Source organism: Vipera berus (genome assembly GCF_964194415.1).
Source record: "Vipera berus genome assembly, chromosome: 17".
NCBI lineage: Eukaryota > Metazoa > Chordata > Lepidosauria > Squamata > Viperidae > Vipera > Vipera berus.
This window is the reverse complement of record NC_138220.1, coordinates 5363750-5380351: the sequence shown is the minus strand read 5'-3', so window position 1 is coordinate 5380351 and position 16602 is coordinate 5363750. Positions and strand designations below refer to the sequence as shown.

The 16602-nt window shown below is 56.8% G+C and overlaps 1 protein-coding gene across 1 annotated transcript in view; it reads left to right on the top strand.

Annotated features, from left to right (window-relative positions):
- The window catches only part of EIF4G3 (eukaryotic translation initiation factor 4 gamma 3), a gene marked incomplete at its 5' end in the record, with an annotated part of 19752 nt that extends 4713 nt beyond the window's left edge, over positions 1-15039 (top strand). The window contains 25 exons of the mRNA XM_081341282.1: positions 2-221; positions 362-453; positions 637-892; positions 1605-1738; positions 1938-2057; positions 2488-2598; positions 4727-4897; positions 6078-6275; positions 6427-6573; positions 6776-7012; positions 7139-7243; positions 7512-7644; positions 7992-8086; positions 8434-8527; positions 8714-8825; positions 9009-9241; positions 9505-9620; positions 9931-10103; positions 10234-10359; positions 10638-10719; positions 11431-11529; positions 11736-11882; positions 12693-12774; positions 13384-13530; positions 14329-15039. Of these exons, the coding sequence (XP_081197408.1) occupies positions 2-221; positions 362-453; positions 637-892; positions 1605-1738; positions 1938-2057; positions 2488-2598; positions 4727-4897; positions 6078-6275; positions 6427-6573; positions 6776-7012; positions 7139-7243; positions 7512-7644; positions 7992-8086; positions 8434-8527; positions 8714-8825; positions 9009-9241; positions 9505-9620; positions 9931-10103; positions 10234-10359; positions 10638-10719; positions 11431-11529; positions 11736-11882; positions 12693-12774; positions 13384-13530; positions 14329-14510 (3612 nt within the window). The 3' untranslated portion in view covers positions 14511-15039. The remainder of the gene's footprint in view (position 1; positions 222-361; positions 454-636; positions 893-1604; positions 1739-1937; positions 2058-2487; positions 2599-4726; positions 4898-6077; positions 6276-6426; positions 6574-6775; positions 7013-7138; positions 7244-7511; positions 7645-7991; positions 8087-8433; positions 8528-8713; positions 8826-9008; positions 9242-9504; positions 9621-9930; positions 10104-10233; positions 10360-10637; positions 10720-11430; positions 11530-11735; positions 11883-12692; positions 12775-13383; positions 13531-14328) is intronic.
- Between the last annotated feature and the right edge of the window lie 1563 nt (positions 15040-16602).

The following is a 16602-nucleotide window of genomic DNA, read 5'->3' as shown; positions in this document are numbered from 1 at the left end:
TCTCCTGCCGGGGGGTGGTGCTCCCCCCGCCCTCCAGGGGGGCTTGGACAGAGAGGAGTCCCCCGAACCGACTCTGAGCAGCGAAGACGCTCCCGATGCGAAAGACGAACCGGAGGTGGATGGCCGGCCGGAAGAAGAAGAGGAGGAGGAGGAGGAGGAAGAGGAGGAGGAGGAGGAGAACGACTTCCAGGGCTTGAGCGCCAAGAGAGGCCTGGGAGGAGGTGGGTCAGCGTGCGCGAGGCTGGGCCTTTCCCTCCTGGGAGAATGGGGTGGGGGAATGGGGCAGGGCTCAGCAAGAGTCTCCCTCCGCCAGACCTGCTTTGGGGGCTGGGCAGTGACCTCTTCTCCATCTGCTTGGTAGCCCCGACAGTTGCAGCTGCACCAAAGACGTGGAAGAAACCAAAAGAAGAGAGCCAGGCGGCCGAGGAAGGGCTGGAGGCGGGGCCTGAGGAGGTGAGGGTCCTCTTCCCCCCCAATGGCCTGTTGTGCCTGGAGGGTCCTCCGTGGGTGCCAGCTGTGCTCAACTGGGGTGGGTTTTGGGGAGGGGGAGAGGCTAGTGGGTCAAAGAGGGTGTGTGTGTGTGTGTGTGTGTGTGTGTGTGTGTGTGTGGTAACGCAGCCTGGCCTCTTGCTTCAGCCTCAGGCAGAAGAAGCGGCCCTCGAAGGGGAGCAGATCTCCGAAGCCAAGCCAGAGGCCGGCAGTCTCGGCAGGGCCTCTCCATCCGACCTGGCAGTAGTCAATGCTGCTGCTGCCGCTGCTGCGACAACGACGGCGGAAGAGAACGGCGAGCAGGAAGGAGCGTCTCTCCGCAACGGGGCCGAGGAGGTTTACGAGCGGGAAGGAGGCTGCGCGGAGAGCCCTGGCGAAGTCCCCGTCTGCCGGCACAAGCCAGGTAGCCTCTCTCCCCGGCCTGGTCTCTGAGCTCAGAGAGGGGAACACACACACACACACGTGCACGCACACACACACGGTAGAACCCCTTGCCGCCAACCTCACAGGAATGGAGAGGATGGTCCAAAGAGAGAGAGCCTCTCTCTTGGGGAAGCGGGGAAAGGTCGGAGCGGGGGACAGCCTGCCTCCTGCAGGGCCAGGATCCAGAAGTGGGCTGTGCCTGATGGGCCAGGGGGGGATTAGCTTTCGAGGGCCAGGCCTGCTGTGGTCGCAGAGGGGGAAGAAGAGGAGGGCTGTTGGAGACACCTGGCCCCCAGCTACTTTGCCTGCTGCTCCACCCCTCTCCTTCCAGAACAAAGTCAGAATTTCAGGAGGTGGGGTGGGGGTGGGCTGTTTCACCCTTTCAGAGGGACCCAGGGGATTCCGAAATAGTTCCGTTGCCGCATCTCTCCATTGGGAACCGAACGGTGTGTTAGGTGCACGGTCTCCGAGCCCGTTTCCCCAGTTGTATCGCCGTAATGGTCATTGGCCCCAAAGTAGCTGTGGTCAGCCAGGCACGGGACGGAAGCTCCCCTTGCCGCTCTATTAGCCACTTTGAAGTGGGGGAGGGAAACTTCAGGGCAGCCTGGGATGGTCTGGTTGCCCGCTTTCGCCCAGCTGCCCGCTCCCGAGAGGTAAGCTTGGCTGCGAGAGCAACGTTTCTGCCGCTACAGAACCGGGGAAGCCTCCGGACACCGAAGGGAAGAGGCAGTACGACCGGGACTTCCTGCTCGAGTTCCAGTTCATGCCTGCCTGCATCCAGAAGCCGGAGGGGCTCCCGCCAATCAGCGACGTCGTCCTTGATAAGGTCAGCAGCCTGTGAGTCAGTTGGGCACTAGAGGAGTGGATTTCCCCACCCCGTCCCCCTCCTTCCATTTTGCTGTCTTTCAGCCCCTGAACAGGAGATCAAGGAGGGCTGGACTGAAGGCCCAGCAGCCGAGAAGGGAGGGGGTGGGGGTCACCTTCCTGCCCTGCATCATCCCTCCCTCTCTTTTCCGCCCACGCAGATGAATCAGCCCAAACTGCCTCTTCGAACGTTGGACTCTCGGATCTTGGCCCGGGGTCCGGACTTCACCCCGGCCTTTGCTGATTTCGGAAGACCGGTCTCCGGTGGGCGGGGGAGCGCTGTAAGTCAGCCCCACCTTTGCTTTGCATTGCTCCTCGGCCTCCTGCTCTGCGCCTGCTTAGCCAGGGCCCCGGCCGGCACCCAGGGAGAGGTTTGGCTCTGCTCTTTCTCTTCCTTGCTTTTCTCCTCCGCCTGGTTCCCCAGCGCTCCGCTCCGCTCTGCTCTTCTTTTCCTCCCTCCGAAGCTCGGACCTCCCCCCCCCACCCCCGATGCTTTCCTAAGGTGCCACTCCTTCTGCTGTCTCTGCTTTTGCTCCTCGGAGTTTGGTCCAAAGGCGGCCTGGAAAACGAGCGGGGAGGGCAGTGGCTGCGCAGGGAATCAGCTGGCTGTCCAGGGGCCACAGAATTTCTTCCCCCCCCTTCCCCCCAAATTATCTTCCCTGGTCTGGCTGCCTGGGCTGAGTGGCTCCCCTCCTTCCTTCGTTCCTTCAGGCCTGCAAAGTGCAGCCCCCACCCGGACTCCCCTCCGGCACTCGGTGTGGCACCCCAGCATGCCCTTTGTTGGTCTCGTCTCACCCACAGATGAGAAATCTGCCGATAGGGGTAAGCCTTCCTGCTGCCCCCTCCCCGTCCCCACCCGGGGGGGGCGGGCCCTTCAGCCTCCATTTCCTCTCCCCTCCCTCCCTCCCTCCCCTGCCGAAGGAGCCGAGACTCCTCGCAGGCCATGGTTGACGTGGCGCCGGCCTTGCGCTGCATCAGGGCTGGGGGGGTGGGGGACGTCCCCTGCAGAGGGCACGCTAGACTTCGGTCCTCAGCCAGATTCACCCGAGGCTGCTGTCCGCAGTTCTGGGCCAGGGGGAGACCAGGTGAGCCCTCTTGAGCCCCTTGGCTTCTCCAGGTGTGTCTGGTTGCAGCCCTGAGAGCCACACTGGGGAGGCCCTGCCGCTCTGCCCCCTTGACCTGGCCTGGTAATCCAGGGAACAATGGGCAAGGCGCTTGGCTTAGGGACGGCCCGCTCTGTCCTTAGGCAGCAGCCAGTGGCTCGGGCCATCGCCATCTGCCTTAGAGCAGCAGGAGCCTTTGTCGTTGGTGGGCAGGCTGGGGCCGGGACCTGATTCTCGGCTGCCGCAGTTGCCCGGGGAAGGGGCGCACCCTCGCGCAACTCTTCCTACCCATGGCTGGGTGGGGTTTTGCTGACCGAGGGAGCCGCGGGTTGGGTTCATTCCAAAGAGTGAATAAACAGAAACCCAGTATGAACCTAATTAACGAAGCTTTACTGATCCATCCAGTACGCTTCCCATCAGCAAATGGTGAGAGCACCTGTCTAGTGGGCCAGTTTTGCAAGCCTTCCCCCCCCTCCCCTCCCCTCCCCGTTCCCTCCCGTTGCTTGCTTCCCCAAGAAATAGCTGCAGCTGCAGAGGTTGGGCGTCAGCAAGGGAAGGTTACGCGTTAGCGAGGAGGAGTAGCGAAGAATTTAGCCGAGGCCCCCGACTACGTGCCCACGGGAATAAGAGGGATCCTTGTCCCTTACTTGGTCTCCCAAGTCCGGTCAGCGTTAAATGGGAGAACCTTTTTTTTTTAAAATCCCATTTATATCCTATCCTGCCCTTCTCCGAAGACTCAGGGCGGCTTACAATCTAAAGCACAAATCAAATGTGCTTAGCAATAGCCTTCATTCTATGTAAAAGCCTGCTTATTAGGGCTTTCGGGGGCCCCCCAGCGGCATTATTACAAAGTCAGCTTAATTGCCCCCAACAATCTGGGTCCTCATTTGACCTACCTGGGAAGGATGGAAGGCTGAGTCAACCTTGAGCCTGGTGGGACTCGAACCTGCACTAATTGCAAGCAGCTGGTGTTACTTAAGGAGGCATTAGCCCACTGCTCCACCAAGGCTCTTTGGCAGCGTGCCGGGGAAAGTCCTTGCGGTCTTTCTGGATCAATCCTGTTATTTTGGCGGCATTTGCATGGGTGCCTGGGCAGATCCTCCGGCTTGCTCCATTTGGCTGCTGCAGTGCTGGCCGCGTGCGTTTTGGAGAGCAGTGGGCTTAGCAAGCAGGAGGAGAAAACAGGGAAGATTTAGCCCCCCGCCCCCCGCTTTCCCAGACTGACGGGGTTCTACTTTGGCGTTGCTGTGAGCGTGGGTTTTGTGGCTGGGCTCAAAACGCGCATTTTCCATGGCTGCCTGTTCCGTGGTGATGACCGCTGCGTTTCGGCTGTGATGTATTTAAAATGCAAATAACCCCTCTCCCTCCCAAGCGCTCAACATAAGGAAAAGGTGAACCTGTTTCCCTAACAACGAGGTTGTTAGAATTGCAAAGCTGGGTTTGGGGCTTTTCAGAAAGCAACCGAGCGTCCCGCCATCAGCAAATGCAGTCAGGGACGTCATGGCCCACCGGATGCCGATTGCAAAGATTCCGCCTTGATTTCCCCAGTTGTGGCATTTCTGTGCGCCAGGTGCTGTCCGTCTTCCGTTCCTGGACCCCAGTAGACCGGGTGCTGGTTCGATCAGGGTGCTGCTGTTGATGAGATTTCATCCTCGTTCCGACACCATTCCGTCTTTCTGGACCAAAATCCTTTTGCTGACAGTTTCGCAGTCAGGAACGTTAATAATAATAATAAAAAAGAGTTAACTCATTCAGAGGGCAGCACCAGAGGGCGGTTTGTTTGTGACCGGAGTGCAGCTTGTTTTCCTCCCTTTGTGTGATAGCCGGACGGCTCATTTTTCTCTCAGCTGCTGAACGTCGGGCCACGGAGATCTCAGCCGAGCCAGAGGAGGGAGCCCAGGAAGATCATCACGGTGTGCCTCAAAGAGGACGTCCACCTCAAGAAAGCCGAGAACGCCTGGAAGCCAAACCTGAAGAGAGAGAGCCATGTGGAGGATCCCGAGAGCATCAAAACCCAGGTTTGGAGTGGGGGGTTGCTCAGAGAGACGATGAGGAGCCAGCCCTGCAGTTGGGCTGGTGCCAGTGGTGGGATTCAGCCGGTCCGCACTGGTTCGGAAGAAACGGTAGCTAAATTTTGTTGAGTTTGGAGAACCGGCTGAACCCACGCTGCTGTTCTAGGCCTGGGAGGAGGTCTCCCAGGCCTAGAACGGCCCACCGGACGTGCGTGGATGTCGCTTCCGGAAGTCTGTGCTAGGCCTCGGAGGTCTAGAGGAGGCCTCCCAGGCCTAGAGCGGCCCCCAGGGAGTGCGTGGATGTCGCTTCCGGAAGTCTGTGCTAGGCCTCGGAGGTCCAGAGGAGGTCTCCCAGGCCTAGAGCGGCCCCCAGGGAGTGCGTGGATGTCGCTTCCGGAAGTCTGTGCTAGGCCTCGGAGGTCCAGAGGAGGTCTCCCAGGCCTAGAGCGGCCCCCAGGGAGTGCGTGGATGTCGCTTCCGGAAGTCTGTGCTAGGCCTCGGAGGTCTAGAGGAGGTCTCCCAGGCCTAGAACGGCCCACCGGAAGTGCGTGGATGTCGCTTCCGGAAGTCTGTGCTAGGCCTTGGAGGTCTAGAGGAGGTCTCCCAGGCCTAGAACGGCCCACCGGAAGTGCGTGGATGTCGCTTCCGGAAGTCTGTGCTAGGCCTCGGAGGTCTAGAGGATGCCTCCCAGGCCTAGAGCGACCCACCGGAAGTGCGTGGATGTCGCTTCCAAAAGCCCGTTCTAGGCCTGGAGGAGGCCTCGGAGGCTTAGAACGGCCCCCACGAAGTGCGTGGATGTCACTTCCGGAAGTCCGTTCTAGGCCTCGGAGGCCCAGGCCTGCATCCAATAAGAGAACCAGTTGTTCAGGTATTTGAATCCCACCAGTGGCTGGTGCACATTAAGAGAATAGGACTCCAGCATCAGGCTGCCACCATCATTTTCGTACGGGCCGGCCTGCTTTCCTCCGCCTTGTTGCGAGGGGAGGGGAGGGAAGGGGCTTCCGTGGCTGCCGATCTGGTTGTCGCTGCCCCACGGCTGTTTTTTCCTTCCCCTGCCAGCCCAGCCATCAGCTTGGTAGAGGGGTTGGTTTAAAGGGGGGTGGGGGTGGGTTGTCCCTGGGAGCCCCTTTCTCGGCTGGTCTTTCAGGCACGGTTGCGGAGGCTCTCCTTCTCTCCTTCCTTGCAGGAGCTGTTCCGCAAAGTCCGCAGCATCTTGAACAAGCTGACCCCGCAGATGTTCAATCAGCTCATGAAGCAAGTGACCGACCTGACGGTGGACACGGAAGAGAGGCTGAAAGGGGTCATCGACCTGGTGTTCGAGAAGGCCATCGACGAGCCCGGTTTCTCCGTGGCCTACGCCAACATGTGCAGGGGCCTGGTTATGGTAAGGCTGGGTGAGGGCGAGGTCGGAGGGGGCTAGGCGACCCCCCTGGGCTCGGATCCAACTGTGGCCTTCCCAGGTGGGCGCTGTCCGTCACGCGGCTGCCGAAAGGCATCCCTGGCTTAACGCCTGTTTGCTCTCTTGCCTGCCGCAGCTGAAGGTGCCCATGGCCGACAAGCCCGGCAGCACGGTCAACTTCCGCAAGTTGCTGCTGAACCGTTGCCAGAAAGAGTTTGAGAAGGACAAGGCCGACGACGATGTCTTCGAGAAGAAGCAGAAGGAGCTGGAGGCGGCCACCACCGTGAGTGCGGCGGGGGAGCGTCCCGTCCCTTTCGGTGACTTTGGCGGCCTTTTGCCTCGAGCGGGAGGAAAGCCTGCCCGCCAGCCGGTCTGGGCAAGGGCAATTGGGAGCGGAGAAAGAGAGAGAACGGCGCTCGGCCACGCCGTGCGTTCGGCCGGCCGGTGGCTCCGTTCCTCAGGCCTCTTTCCTTGCCCCCTCCCAGGCAGAGGAGAGGACTCGGCTTCACGACGAACTGGAGGAGGCCAAGGACAAGGCCCGCAGGCGGTCCATCGGCAACATCAAGTTCATCGGGGAGCTTTTCAAGCTGAGGATGTTGACGGAAGCCATCATGCACGACTGCGTGGTGAAGCTGCTGAAGAACCACGACGAGGAGTCCCTGGAGTGCCTCTGCCGCTTGCTCAACACCATCGGCAAAGACCTGGACTTTGAGAAGGCCAAGGTAGGGAGGGGGGGCACGGCTGGGAGCCGGGCCTCGGGATGCCGGAGGTCCCACCCCCTGCGACATGTAGGATTGGCGGGAAAGGGAAGCTGGCATCAGACGTCAGCCCTTCCGTTCTCTCTCCAGCCTCGAATGGACCAGTATTTCAATCAAATGGAGAAAATCGTGAAGGAAAGGAAAACCTCCTCGCGCATTCGGTTCATGCTGCAGGATGTCATTGACCTTCGGCAGGTATGTGTCTGCTGAGGTAAGAGGTCGCAGATGGCTCCTGATCCTTCCCCTCCGCCCTTCCTCCTCCTCCTTCGGGAAGCTGGGTGGGCGGTGTGGCTCCAAGCCCGGAGGCAGAGGAGTTTCTGCCCTCTGGCTCTCCTGGGCCTGGCTGTTCCTGGGGATGCTCTCCAGGGTGCGCTCCCCCCTCCTGTGCCCATGCCGGAGAGAGAAGAGCCGTCTCTCTCTCTCTCAATTTGCCTCTGCTTCTCGCCTTCCTCCTCCCCTCTAGTGCAACTGGGTGTCCCGGAAGGCAGATCAGGGCCCAAAGACCATCGAGCAGATTCACAAGGAAGCTAAAATTGAGGAACAGGAAGAACAGCGGAAAGTCCAACAGCTGATGACCAAAGAGAAGAGGCGGCCGGGTAAGGAGGCTCGGCTCGGGCACCAACGCCTGCTTTCCCCGCGTGCCATCTGGAAGGGCGCTTTCCCAGCTGGACCAGCCCCAGCAGAGCTCCCAGAATGCCCCGGGGGGGGGAGCAGCCTTCCAGCTTCTGAGCGCAGTGGATTGGCGGAGGGCTAGCCGCCCCTAAAGAGGCGAGCGAAAGCTGCCGGACCAGCCAAATAGACAGGGCGAATTTATTTTTTTTCTTTCTTTCTTTCTTTCTTTCTTTCTTTCTTTCTTTCTTTCTTTCTTTCTTTCTTTCTTTCTTTCTTTCTTTCTTTCTTTCTTTCTTTCTATTTATTTCGCGACGCTTTTCGACTTGCGCAGGAGTCCAGAGGGTGGAAGAAGGAGGCTGGAACACCGTGCAAGGGGCGAAAAACAGTCGTGTGCTGGACCCCACCAAGTTCTTTAAAATCACCAAGGTAGGCCTGCGGAATCCGACGGTGGTTGGAAAGCTGAACCGGGGTGGGGCCGTCGACAAAGCAGTCCGCGTTGTCGCACAGATACCTTCGGGGGCTGAGTTTGAATTTGAGGGACTCCCTCTTAAACCCTCCTTCTGGGTCCAAGGAAGGATTGCCAGGTCCTGTGGGAGCCCTGCCTCTTCCTCTCTCTCTCTCTCTCTCTCTCTCTCCTGGCCTCCCCCTGGGCTGAGGAAGTGTGAAAGGCTGGGAGTGCAAGGCCGGGCCAGGCCGGGTTGTCTGGGACCAGGGAGCAAGGGACGCGCCCATCGGCTGGGCGCTTGCTAATCTGTCACTCTGCCCTTTTGTAGCCCAGCATAGATGAGAAGATCCAGCTTGTGCCTAAAGCCCAGTTGGGCAGCTGGGGAAAGGGCAGCAGCGGCGGAGCCAAGGCCAGCGAGATCGGTAAGGAGCAGGGGGGGGCCCTGGGCTGAGGGCACGTAGCGTGGGCACAGCTGGCTGTGTCCCCCTGGGCAACAGGGAGCGGCCACTAGGGAAGCTGCCACTTGCCGGAAAACCTCTGCAGGGCTGGACGAGGGGTGTGGGTCTTTGTTCTGAGGAGAGGTCCTCTTCTCTCCGCATCCCTGGCAGATTGCTTACGACCGAGTGCCACTAGCCTGAACCGCTTCTCTGCACTGCAAGCGCCCGTGTCGGCCGTCTCCGCCACCACCCTGGAGCTGGATCCTCGCAGGGCCTTGACCAGGTAAATCCCCCCCCACCTCCCCCGTGGACGTGGCAAGAGTCCTATCGCTGGAGAACAGGACGGTGGAGCCGAGCGTTGGCCGGGGTCCTCTCGGGTCTGTCCCCCGGGGTCATGCCAGGTGTTGACCTCGGCACTAAAGCCGCCGGCTGTGTTCGCTCACTCCCTTGCGTTGCTTCCTTCCAGTCGGGGCAGCACCGGCCGGGAGAAGAACGACAACAAGCTGCTGCCACCCTCGGCTGCTTCCCGCCCCAACGCCTTCTTACGGCTTAGTAGCAGCAGCAAAGAACAGCTCTTGGACAACCAGGCACAAGAGGAGCAGCGGAGAGAGATGCTGGAGACCGTGAAGCAGCTGACGGGCGGCCTGGAAAGCGAGCGGAACAGTGCCGAGTTGGAGAAGAGCAAAGCCAAGGAGGCAGGTGAGGTTCGCCGCCCTTCTGCCTGCAGGAGCTGGGCCGTGTGTGCGTTTGCCTGTCCTGGCTGTGGAAGAGGCCTTGCCTGACGTTGGCTGGGATTCTTCTGAACGAAGGGGCCACTTTCCTGTTAAGCCCGCCGCCTTGAAAAGAAAAGTTGCTTTTCCTTAAAAGGGGGAGACGCTTCCGTGCTCATCGCAGTACAGAAACCTCCCTCGCTCACTGGGTCTGTTCTCTCACCTTCTTTTCCTTTCCCCCTCCATCTTCAGTCAAGCCTGAAGCCCCCGCTCCTCACCCCCAAGAAAAGCCTGCCTTGTCAGAGGAAGAAATCGAAAGGAAGTGCAGATTGATCATTGACGAATTCCTGCACATTAACGATTACAAGGTGAGCGCAGCGGGGCTGCATGGGTGTTTTTGCTTTCTACCATGGAGGCGCGCGGCCGGGCCAACTCCCAGGCGGTCAGCGGAGCCGGGAAAACAGGAAGTAAAAAGACAAGCCTGGCCTGGGCGAAGCCAGCTGCCAATCTTCCGGCACCGGGTCCTCAGGAAGGGCCAGGGCCTCAAGGCCTCGCACGAGGCCAGCGGGGATGTTGGGCACAGAGCGGGCTTGAGCTCCGCCTGCAAAGGATGCCGTGCGGCTTCATGGAGGGACCGGCATCCTTGAGCCCACTCCATCCCGGTGTGTCTCTCCGCAGGAAGCCGTGCAGTGTGTGGAAGAGCTGGATGTGCCTGGGATCCTGCCAGTCTTTGTGCATGTTGGTGTGGAATCCACCCTGGAGAGGAGTCAGATCACCAGAGACCACATGGGCCAGCTGCTCTATCAGCTGGTGCAGTCGGAGAAGCTCACCAAGCAGGACTTCTTCAAGGGGTGGGTAGCGGGCCGGAGAGCTGGGCTCGTGAGTGGGGGCCAGCTGGAGGTGGCCGAGGGCAGAAGCCGTCATCCCGGGGGGCCCCCTCCCCGCCCGCAGGCATTTCAAGGGCTTGCCTTTGTGGCTCAGGTTTGCGGACACTTTGGAGACGGCCGAGGACATGGCTATCGACATCCCTCACATCTGGCTATACCTGGCTGAATTGGTGACACCAATGTTGAAAGAAGGAGGCATCTCTATGAGAGAATTGGTGATGTAAGCCAGGCTGCCTCTCTCCTTCCCTGATTCCCCCGTAGCTGGGACTCGGCAGGCTGGGCAGCAGAACTGTGGCCTGGGGTTGTGTGTGTGTGTGTGTGTGTGTGTGTGTGTGTGTGTGTGTCTCCGTTGCCAGCTGGCTTTTCCTGTACCCCAAGCCTGCCAAAGGGAGGGATGCCTTTGGGAGAAGAATTCAGTGGCGCCTGCCCTCCTTAGCCCTGGGGTGGGGCAGCCCTTCCGAGCGGAGTCAACAGGCGCTTGTTTCTTCCCTGTTTCAGAGAATTTAGTAAACCCTTACTTCCCGTGAGAAGAGCTGGTGTTTTGCTTTCCAAAATATTGCACCTTCTATGCAAACAAATGGTAAGGACGCTGGGTTGCTAGTGGGCCTGGGCAAACCCCCCTCCCCCCCCCCAGATCTCTGGTCTCGTGGGAGAAGCTGAGGGATACCCAAGGCCGGTTGCGGAGAGAGCCTGTTTGGACGGCTCTTTGGCTAGCGGAGAGCAGGGATTCGCACCTGGGTGTCATGGTTCCGATGAATGACACGATTCAAACAAGTTGCAGGCATATTATTTATCTAAAAAGTCTTAGTAATGAAATGAAACGGCGCTTGTGGAGGGATGCCAGAATCTGGAATCTCCCCCCCCAAACCCATCGTAACACACCCACGATCCCCGCCCTTACCTACATGTCATAAATCACATTATCCAATGAGTTTCACATGTATGAGGTCTCTCCTCCCATTCTGCACGCGGGCTTTTCTAGTCTTCTCAAAAGAGACGTGAGAAAAATTCCCTCCCTTCGAGATTCAAAGCGAAGCAGTTGAAACAAAAGGCTGCCTCTTAACGTTGTCAGCGCAAAAACATGTCAATGTTTGCAGCATTGACATCAGGGCAGGATCGCCCTTCGGCTGCTCCTCGTTGGCATTCCCAGAAGGGAGGGAGGGGTGGTGGGGGCTCCTGAGAGGTGGGGGCGGTGTCTCTCGGCTGCCCCTGGCCGCAGCATCCCTCCCCAAATCGCCGCCGGCAGTGCAGAATAAACAATCCTGGCCCAATCTGTGTCCGTGTGTTGCAGAGCCATAAGAAAGTGGCAGCCTTATGGAGGGAGGCTGGCCTCAGCTGGAAGGACTTCCTACCTGAAGAGGACAACGTCCACACCTTTCTCCTGGAGCAGGTGAGGGACATGCTGGGTCTCCCGTTAAGGGTGGAAGGCAGTAGTGCTTGGGTGGAAAAGCAGGCGGGCCGCCGATGATGGCAAAAGTTTGAGTGGGCCGCTGGTCAGAAAGAGCCCCCGGTGGCGAGTCTGCCTCCAGAAGGGCTTTCCCCCCCCTTATCGGGTCCGGCCCTGAATTTCCCACCCTCGCTTTTCGAACCTTGCAGAAGTTGGACTTCACGGTAACCGACAGTCCCAGTTCCTCAGAAGCACTTTCCCCGAGGGAACTCTCCGCCGAAGAGCTGAACAGGCAGCTGGAGAAACTTGTGGTTGACGAAGAAGCCGGCGATGAGCAGATTTTTGACTGGGTAGAGGTATAAGACTTGCTCTGTGCCCAGCAGGGGACACATCGGGTCCCTCTTCTTAGGATAGGGCCTTTCCGCCCTCTGCTCCATTGGCCTCAGAATGACAGGACCGACCATCGCTTGCCTCCCCCTCCCGACTTACCCGAAAAACCTGTGGGATCGTGCAGGTGGACCAGCAAACTGAGCTACACGGCTAGACACTCAAAACGGCTGTGAAGTCGTGGGCCTGCCCTAGCCAACTGCAGTGTGTCCCCAGGGTGTGGGGAAAGGCCCTTTTAAATGCTTTGCAGGGACAGGCTTAATTCCGGCCATGTAAGGAGACTGGAAAAGGGACGTGGTGGCTCAGTGGGTTAGGACGCTGAGCTTGTCGATCAGAAGGTCGGCAGTTTGGCGGGTCGAATCCCGAGTGCCGCGTAACGGAGTGAGCGCCTGTGACGCGTCCCAGCTTCTGCCAACCTAGCAGTTCGAAAGCCCGTAAAAATGCAAGTAGAAAAACAGGGACCACTCCGGTGGGAAGGGAACAGCGTTCCGTGCGCCTTTGGCGTCCAGTCATGCCGGCCACGTGACCACGGAGACGTCCTCGGACAAGCGCTGGCTCTTCGGCTTTGAAACGGAGATGAGCACCGGCCCCTAGAGTCGGAAACGACTAGCACGCGTGTGCGGGGGAACCTTTACCTTTACTTTAAGGAGACTGGAAGGCAGAAGCGAATGACACTTTTTCCGTTAGAGCTAGAGCTCATTTGGGGAGAAACCAGAAGGTTTTTGTTTTTCCCTCAGAAACAAAAGCTTCTTAACTCCGGCAAATGCTCTCGATTTCAGGCTAACCTAGACGAAAGGCAGATGAGTTCACCTACATTCCTTAGGGCTTTAATGACGGCCGTTTGCAAAGCTGCTCTGCTAGGTGAGTCACGGCCACAACAGAATTCGAAGGTATGCCGTGTTTGGGCACTCACATGCCTGTTTTTTTAAGGGAACTCGAATCGTTGGCGCCCGTTCCTTATTAAGCCCAAATGGGTTTCCTGGGTTTGAATTGCTCCCACAAAAAGACAGTATTGTGGCCCAGGTAAGACTGGCTGCGATTCTCAAAAGTGTCATTGAGTTGTGTTTTTTTTAATTATTATTATTATTTCTTAACGTTAGAACTGTTTTTCTCTTGTCCCATTAAAATAGCGAGTCTTTCTGTATAGTAACGTTGGATCTGATCAAACCGAGGGTACGGAACTAGGTTGGCCAGTGAAAGGCGGCGCAGCCTGGGCTTCTGTCTTTTGGCTGCTTCCGTTAGAGAAGGAGAGGAAAAAGAGCAAGCGGTCGCTCACTAGGCCGGGGGTCCCTATGTCCCCCCCCCCCAGCCAGCTTCTTGGGAGTTGGGGCGGAGTGGGAACCAGTCAGGGCTCTGCAGCCATTGCATTTTCCAAGAATTATCTCTAGCTCGACCGATCGACAATGTCAGAAGCTATTCTTGATGTTGTGAGGGAAATGGGGGTGTGACTTCTTTCCTCCTCCCCCCCAGGGGATAGCTCTACCTTGCGAGTGGATACCGCCGTGATCAAGCGGAGAGTGCCGATCTTACTCAAGTACCTAGACTCGGACACAGAGAAGGAACTACAAGCACTTTATGCTCTACAGGCATCAATAGTCAAACTTGACCAACCTCCTAGTAAGTGTCCGGCACGCGTTGGGGGATTTAAAATTAGTACATTGTAAGGGGCTTGATAGGGACGCGGTGGCTCAGTGGCTTAGGACGCTGAGCTTGTCGATCAGAAGGTCGGCAGTTTGGCGGGTCGAATCCCGAGTGCCGCATAGCAGAGTGAGCGCCCGTTACTCATCCCAGCTTCTGCCAACCTAGCAGTTCGAAAGCACGTAAAAATGCAAGTAGAAAAATAGGGACCACTATGGTCGGAAGGTAATAGTGTTCCGTGCGCCTTTGGCGTCTAGTCATGCCGGCCACGTGACCACGGAGACGTCCTCGGACAAACGCTGGCTCTTCGGCTTTGAAACGGAGATGAGCACCGGCCCCTAGAGTCGGAAACGACTAGCACGCATGTGCGGGGGAACCTTTACCTTTAAGGGCTTGATTGGGATTTAGGTAAAGCGGGGCCTAAGGCTACCCCCAGGGCCCTGTAGGTGGCTGTCAACCTGGAAGAGCATGGCCAGGAGTGGCGAGCAGAGCTTTGTAGGTATTGTAGATTTTGTTCCAGGCTGAGGTGGCAAGGTGTAGGTCTTTGGAGCGCCCAAAATGCAAACTTGGTACAATCTTATCTCGTTGCTTGGGACCTCGTGCCGTTCTTGCTTGAAATCTTGTTTCCTTCCTGGAGAGTCTGCTCACCTGAACTGCCCTTCCGCTCAGCCGTGAGAAACGGAGCAGGCAGAGAGACTGGGGCGAAGTACGAGGCGGAGGGCTTTTGCTCCCCGCTCAGCCTTTCCCCAAATGCATCCCTTTCCCAACTCTCTGCAGATTTGTTACGGATGTTTTTTGACTGCCTGTACGACGAGGAGGTGATATCAGAGGATGCCTTCTACAAATGGGAAAGCAGCAAAGACCCGGCGGAGCAGAACGGGAAAGGCGTAGCGCTTAAATCGGTCACCGCGTTCTTCACGTGGCTACGAGAAGCCGAAGAAGAGTCTGAGGATAATTAAAACTGAATTACAAAAAAAAAAGAAAGAAAGAAAAGAAAAGAAAAGAAAAACAATTTAAGTATTTTTTTACAAAAAAAAAAAGTTTCATGTCTTCGCCAATCACAGTGCAGCAAGGCCAATTCTCGCGCAGAAAACCCCCTTTTCCCCACGTGTGCACGAGTGGGGAGAGGAACAAAATAGAGTCACACACGCAAAGGCGATCATGGAGGACAAAAAGTACTTGAAAATTCAAGTCCACGCAAACCTGAGGGGGGGCAGGAGCAGTAAACCAAAATACATCTGTTATTTATAGAAACTTTTATTTTCTGTTTTAATCTTTTTTTTTCTTTTTTTTTTCATTTTTAAACAAGGACTCATACTTTTAAGAAGGAACAAAATCTGTTTAGGCAAAAACAAACGAAAAACCAGAGCTATAATTTATTATTTTAAGAACTGCAAATGTCAGTGTAATTTTTAAATTTGCAGTTTCTGTAACAAATTGTATAATAGACAAAAAAAAAAGCAGAGAAATAAATTTCCCTCCCTTTCAGATCCAACCTCAAGTTTTGTTTGAAAGCCCGGTAGCTGAGTCATAACTTCTAAAGGGGGGGGGGGTCAGTAATGAGAGAGTAGATGAGGGAGAGGAACCTTCTGCGGGGGCGGGGGGGGTAGACAGCAAAACCCAGACCTTTCTGCCTGCCTCTCGGCTTGCTTCCAAAATTTTAAGAGAAAAGGCGCCCCCCCCCAAAAAAAAGAGGGTAGCCTTGGACTTAAGGAATTGCGTATCAGAAAATGGTTGTGGACCAGACTGCCTGGAGAATTAACTCGTTCAAAACAGCCTTGCCCTGGAAGCAGAAGAAGGAGAGGGGGAAAAAGGCAAAAAAAAAAAGGCCTAGTGATAACTTTTCAGAATCTTTAGAGCAACTTTTCAGGCTTGTAAATACATAGAACAAATATTTAAAACAAAAAAAAAAACCCAACCGAAATTGACTCCATGCTATTCTTTTCACTTTCAAAATATCCCGAACGAAATAAAAAAAGAGCAACCTTGGAAGTTTTAAAAGCAGAGAGGAAGTAGCTTCTCTTTGGACCAGGCGATCCGAGGCGCTTGCCCTGGGGGGGGGGGTCAGGCCTCTTGCCGTGGAGGGAGACCGACGTCCCCCGGCGGCTCTGGGCGCAAACGTCACTATCCAGGCAGGGGAGAGAGTGCGAGTTAAGACTCCCAGGGCTGAATAAAGAGGAGGTAGGTGGTCGCTGAGCGGGCAAGCTTCACTTAACATCCTTTTTTCTCTGTCATTTTTATTTTTATTTTTTGGTCGTTGGGGGAAGCGCGGAAATGAATTTCACGGTGCCATCCAAGGATCAGGGAAGGACAGCTAAAGGAATCTCTGGGTGCTCTTCACAAGCTCTTGTGGTGGTGTTTTTGTGTGTGTGTGTGAGTGCGTGTGTGTGTGTATAGACACACAACTTGGGGTTGGATTGTGGTGATGGTGGGGGGCTGCTTTTCCAGGTGCAACAGGGAACCGGTGAGGCTTCCAAGTCGGGTAACCCAGCAGACAGCTCACGATCGCCCAGCGGGTGCCAGCCTCCCTGGGAAAACAGCACCGCTGTGTTGGGCAGGGGTCTTCAAACTTGGCCCTTTTGTGGCTCCTGGACTTCAACTCCCAGAATTCCTCAGCCCGCGTGTCTCTCTCTTTTGAGGAATTCTGGGAGTTGAAGTCCCCGAGTCACAAAAGGGCCAAGTTTGAAGACCCTCCCGGTCTTGGGGAAGCCCCTTACAAGGATCTGGGGGTGGGGAGGGGGGCCGGCGGAGCGTAAAATATATACACATCCGAGTATAATGCTTTTTTTTAAAAATAAAATAAAATTTATTTTTGTATTGGAGGTCTTCAAACTCGGCCCTTTTATGACTCATGGACTTCAACTCCCAGAATTCCTCAGCCAGGCACACTGGCTGAGAAATTCTGGGAATTGAAGTCCATGAGTCATAAAAGGGCCGAGTTTGAAGACCCCTGGAAGAATTGGGGCTGCGAAATAACCCGCCGCGCCCACCGGCTTCTTCCGGGGAGCCGCTTCCGCCCGTACATTGGCGGCACCCTCGGGGGCGGGGCCG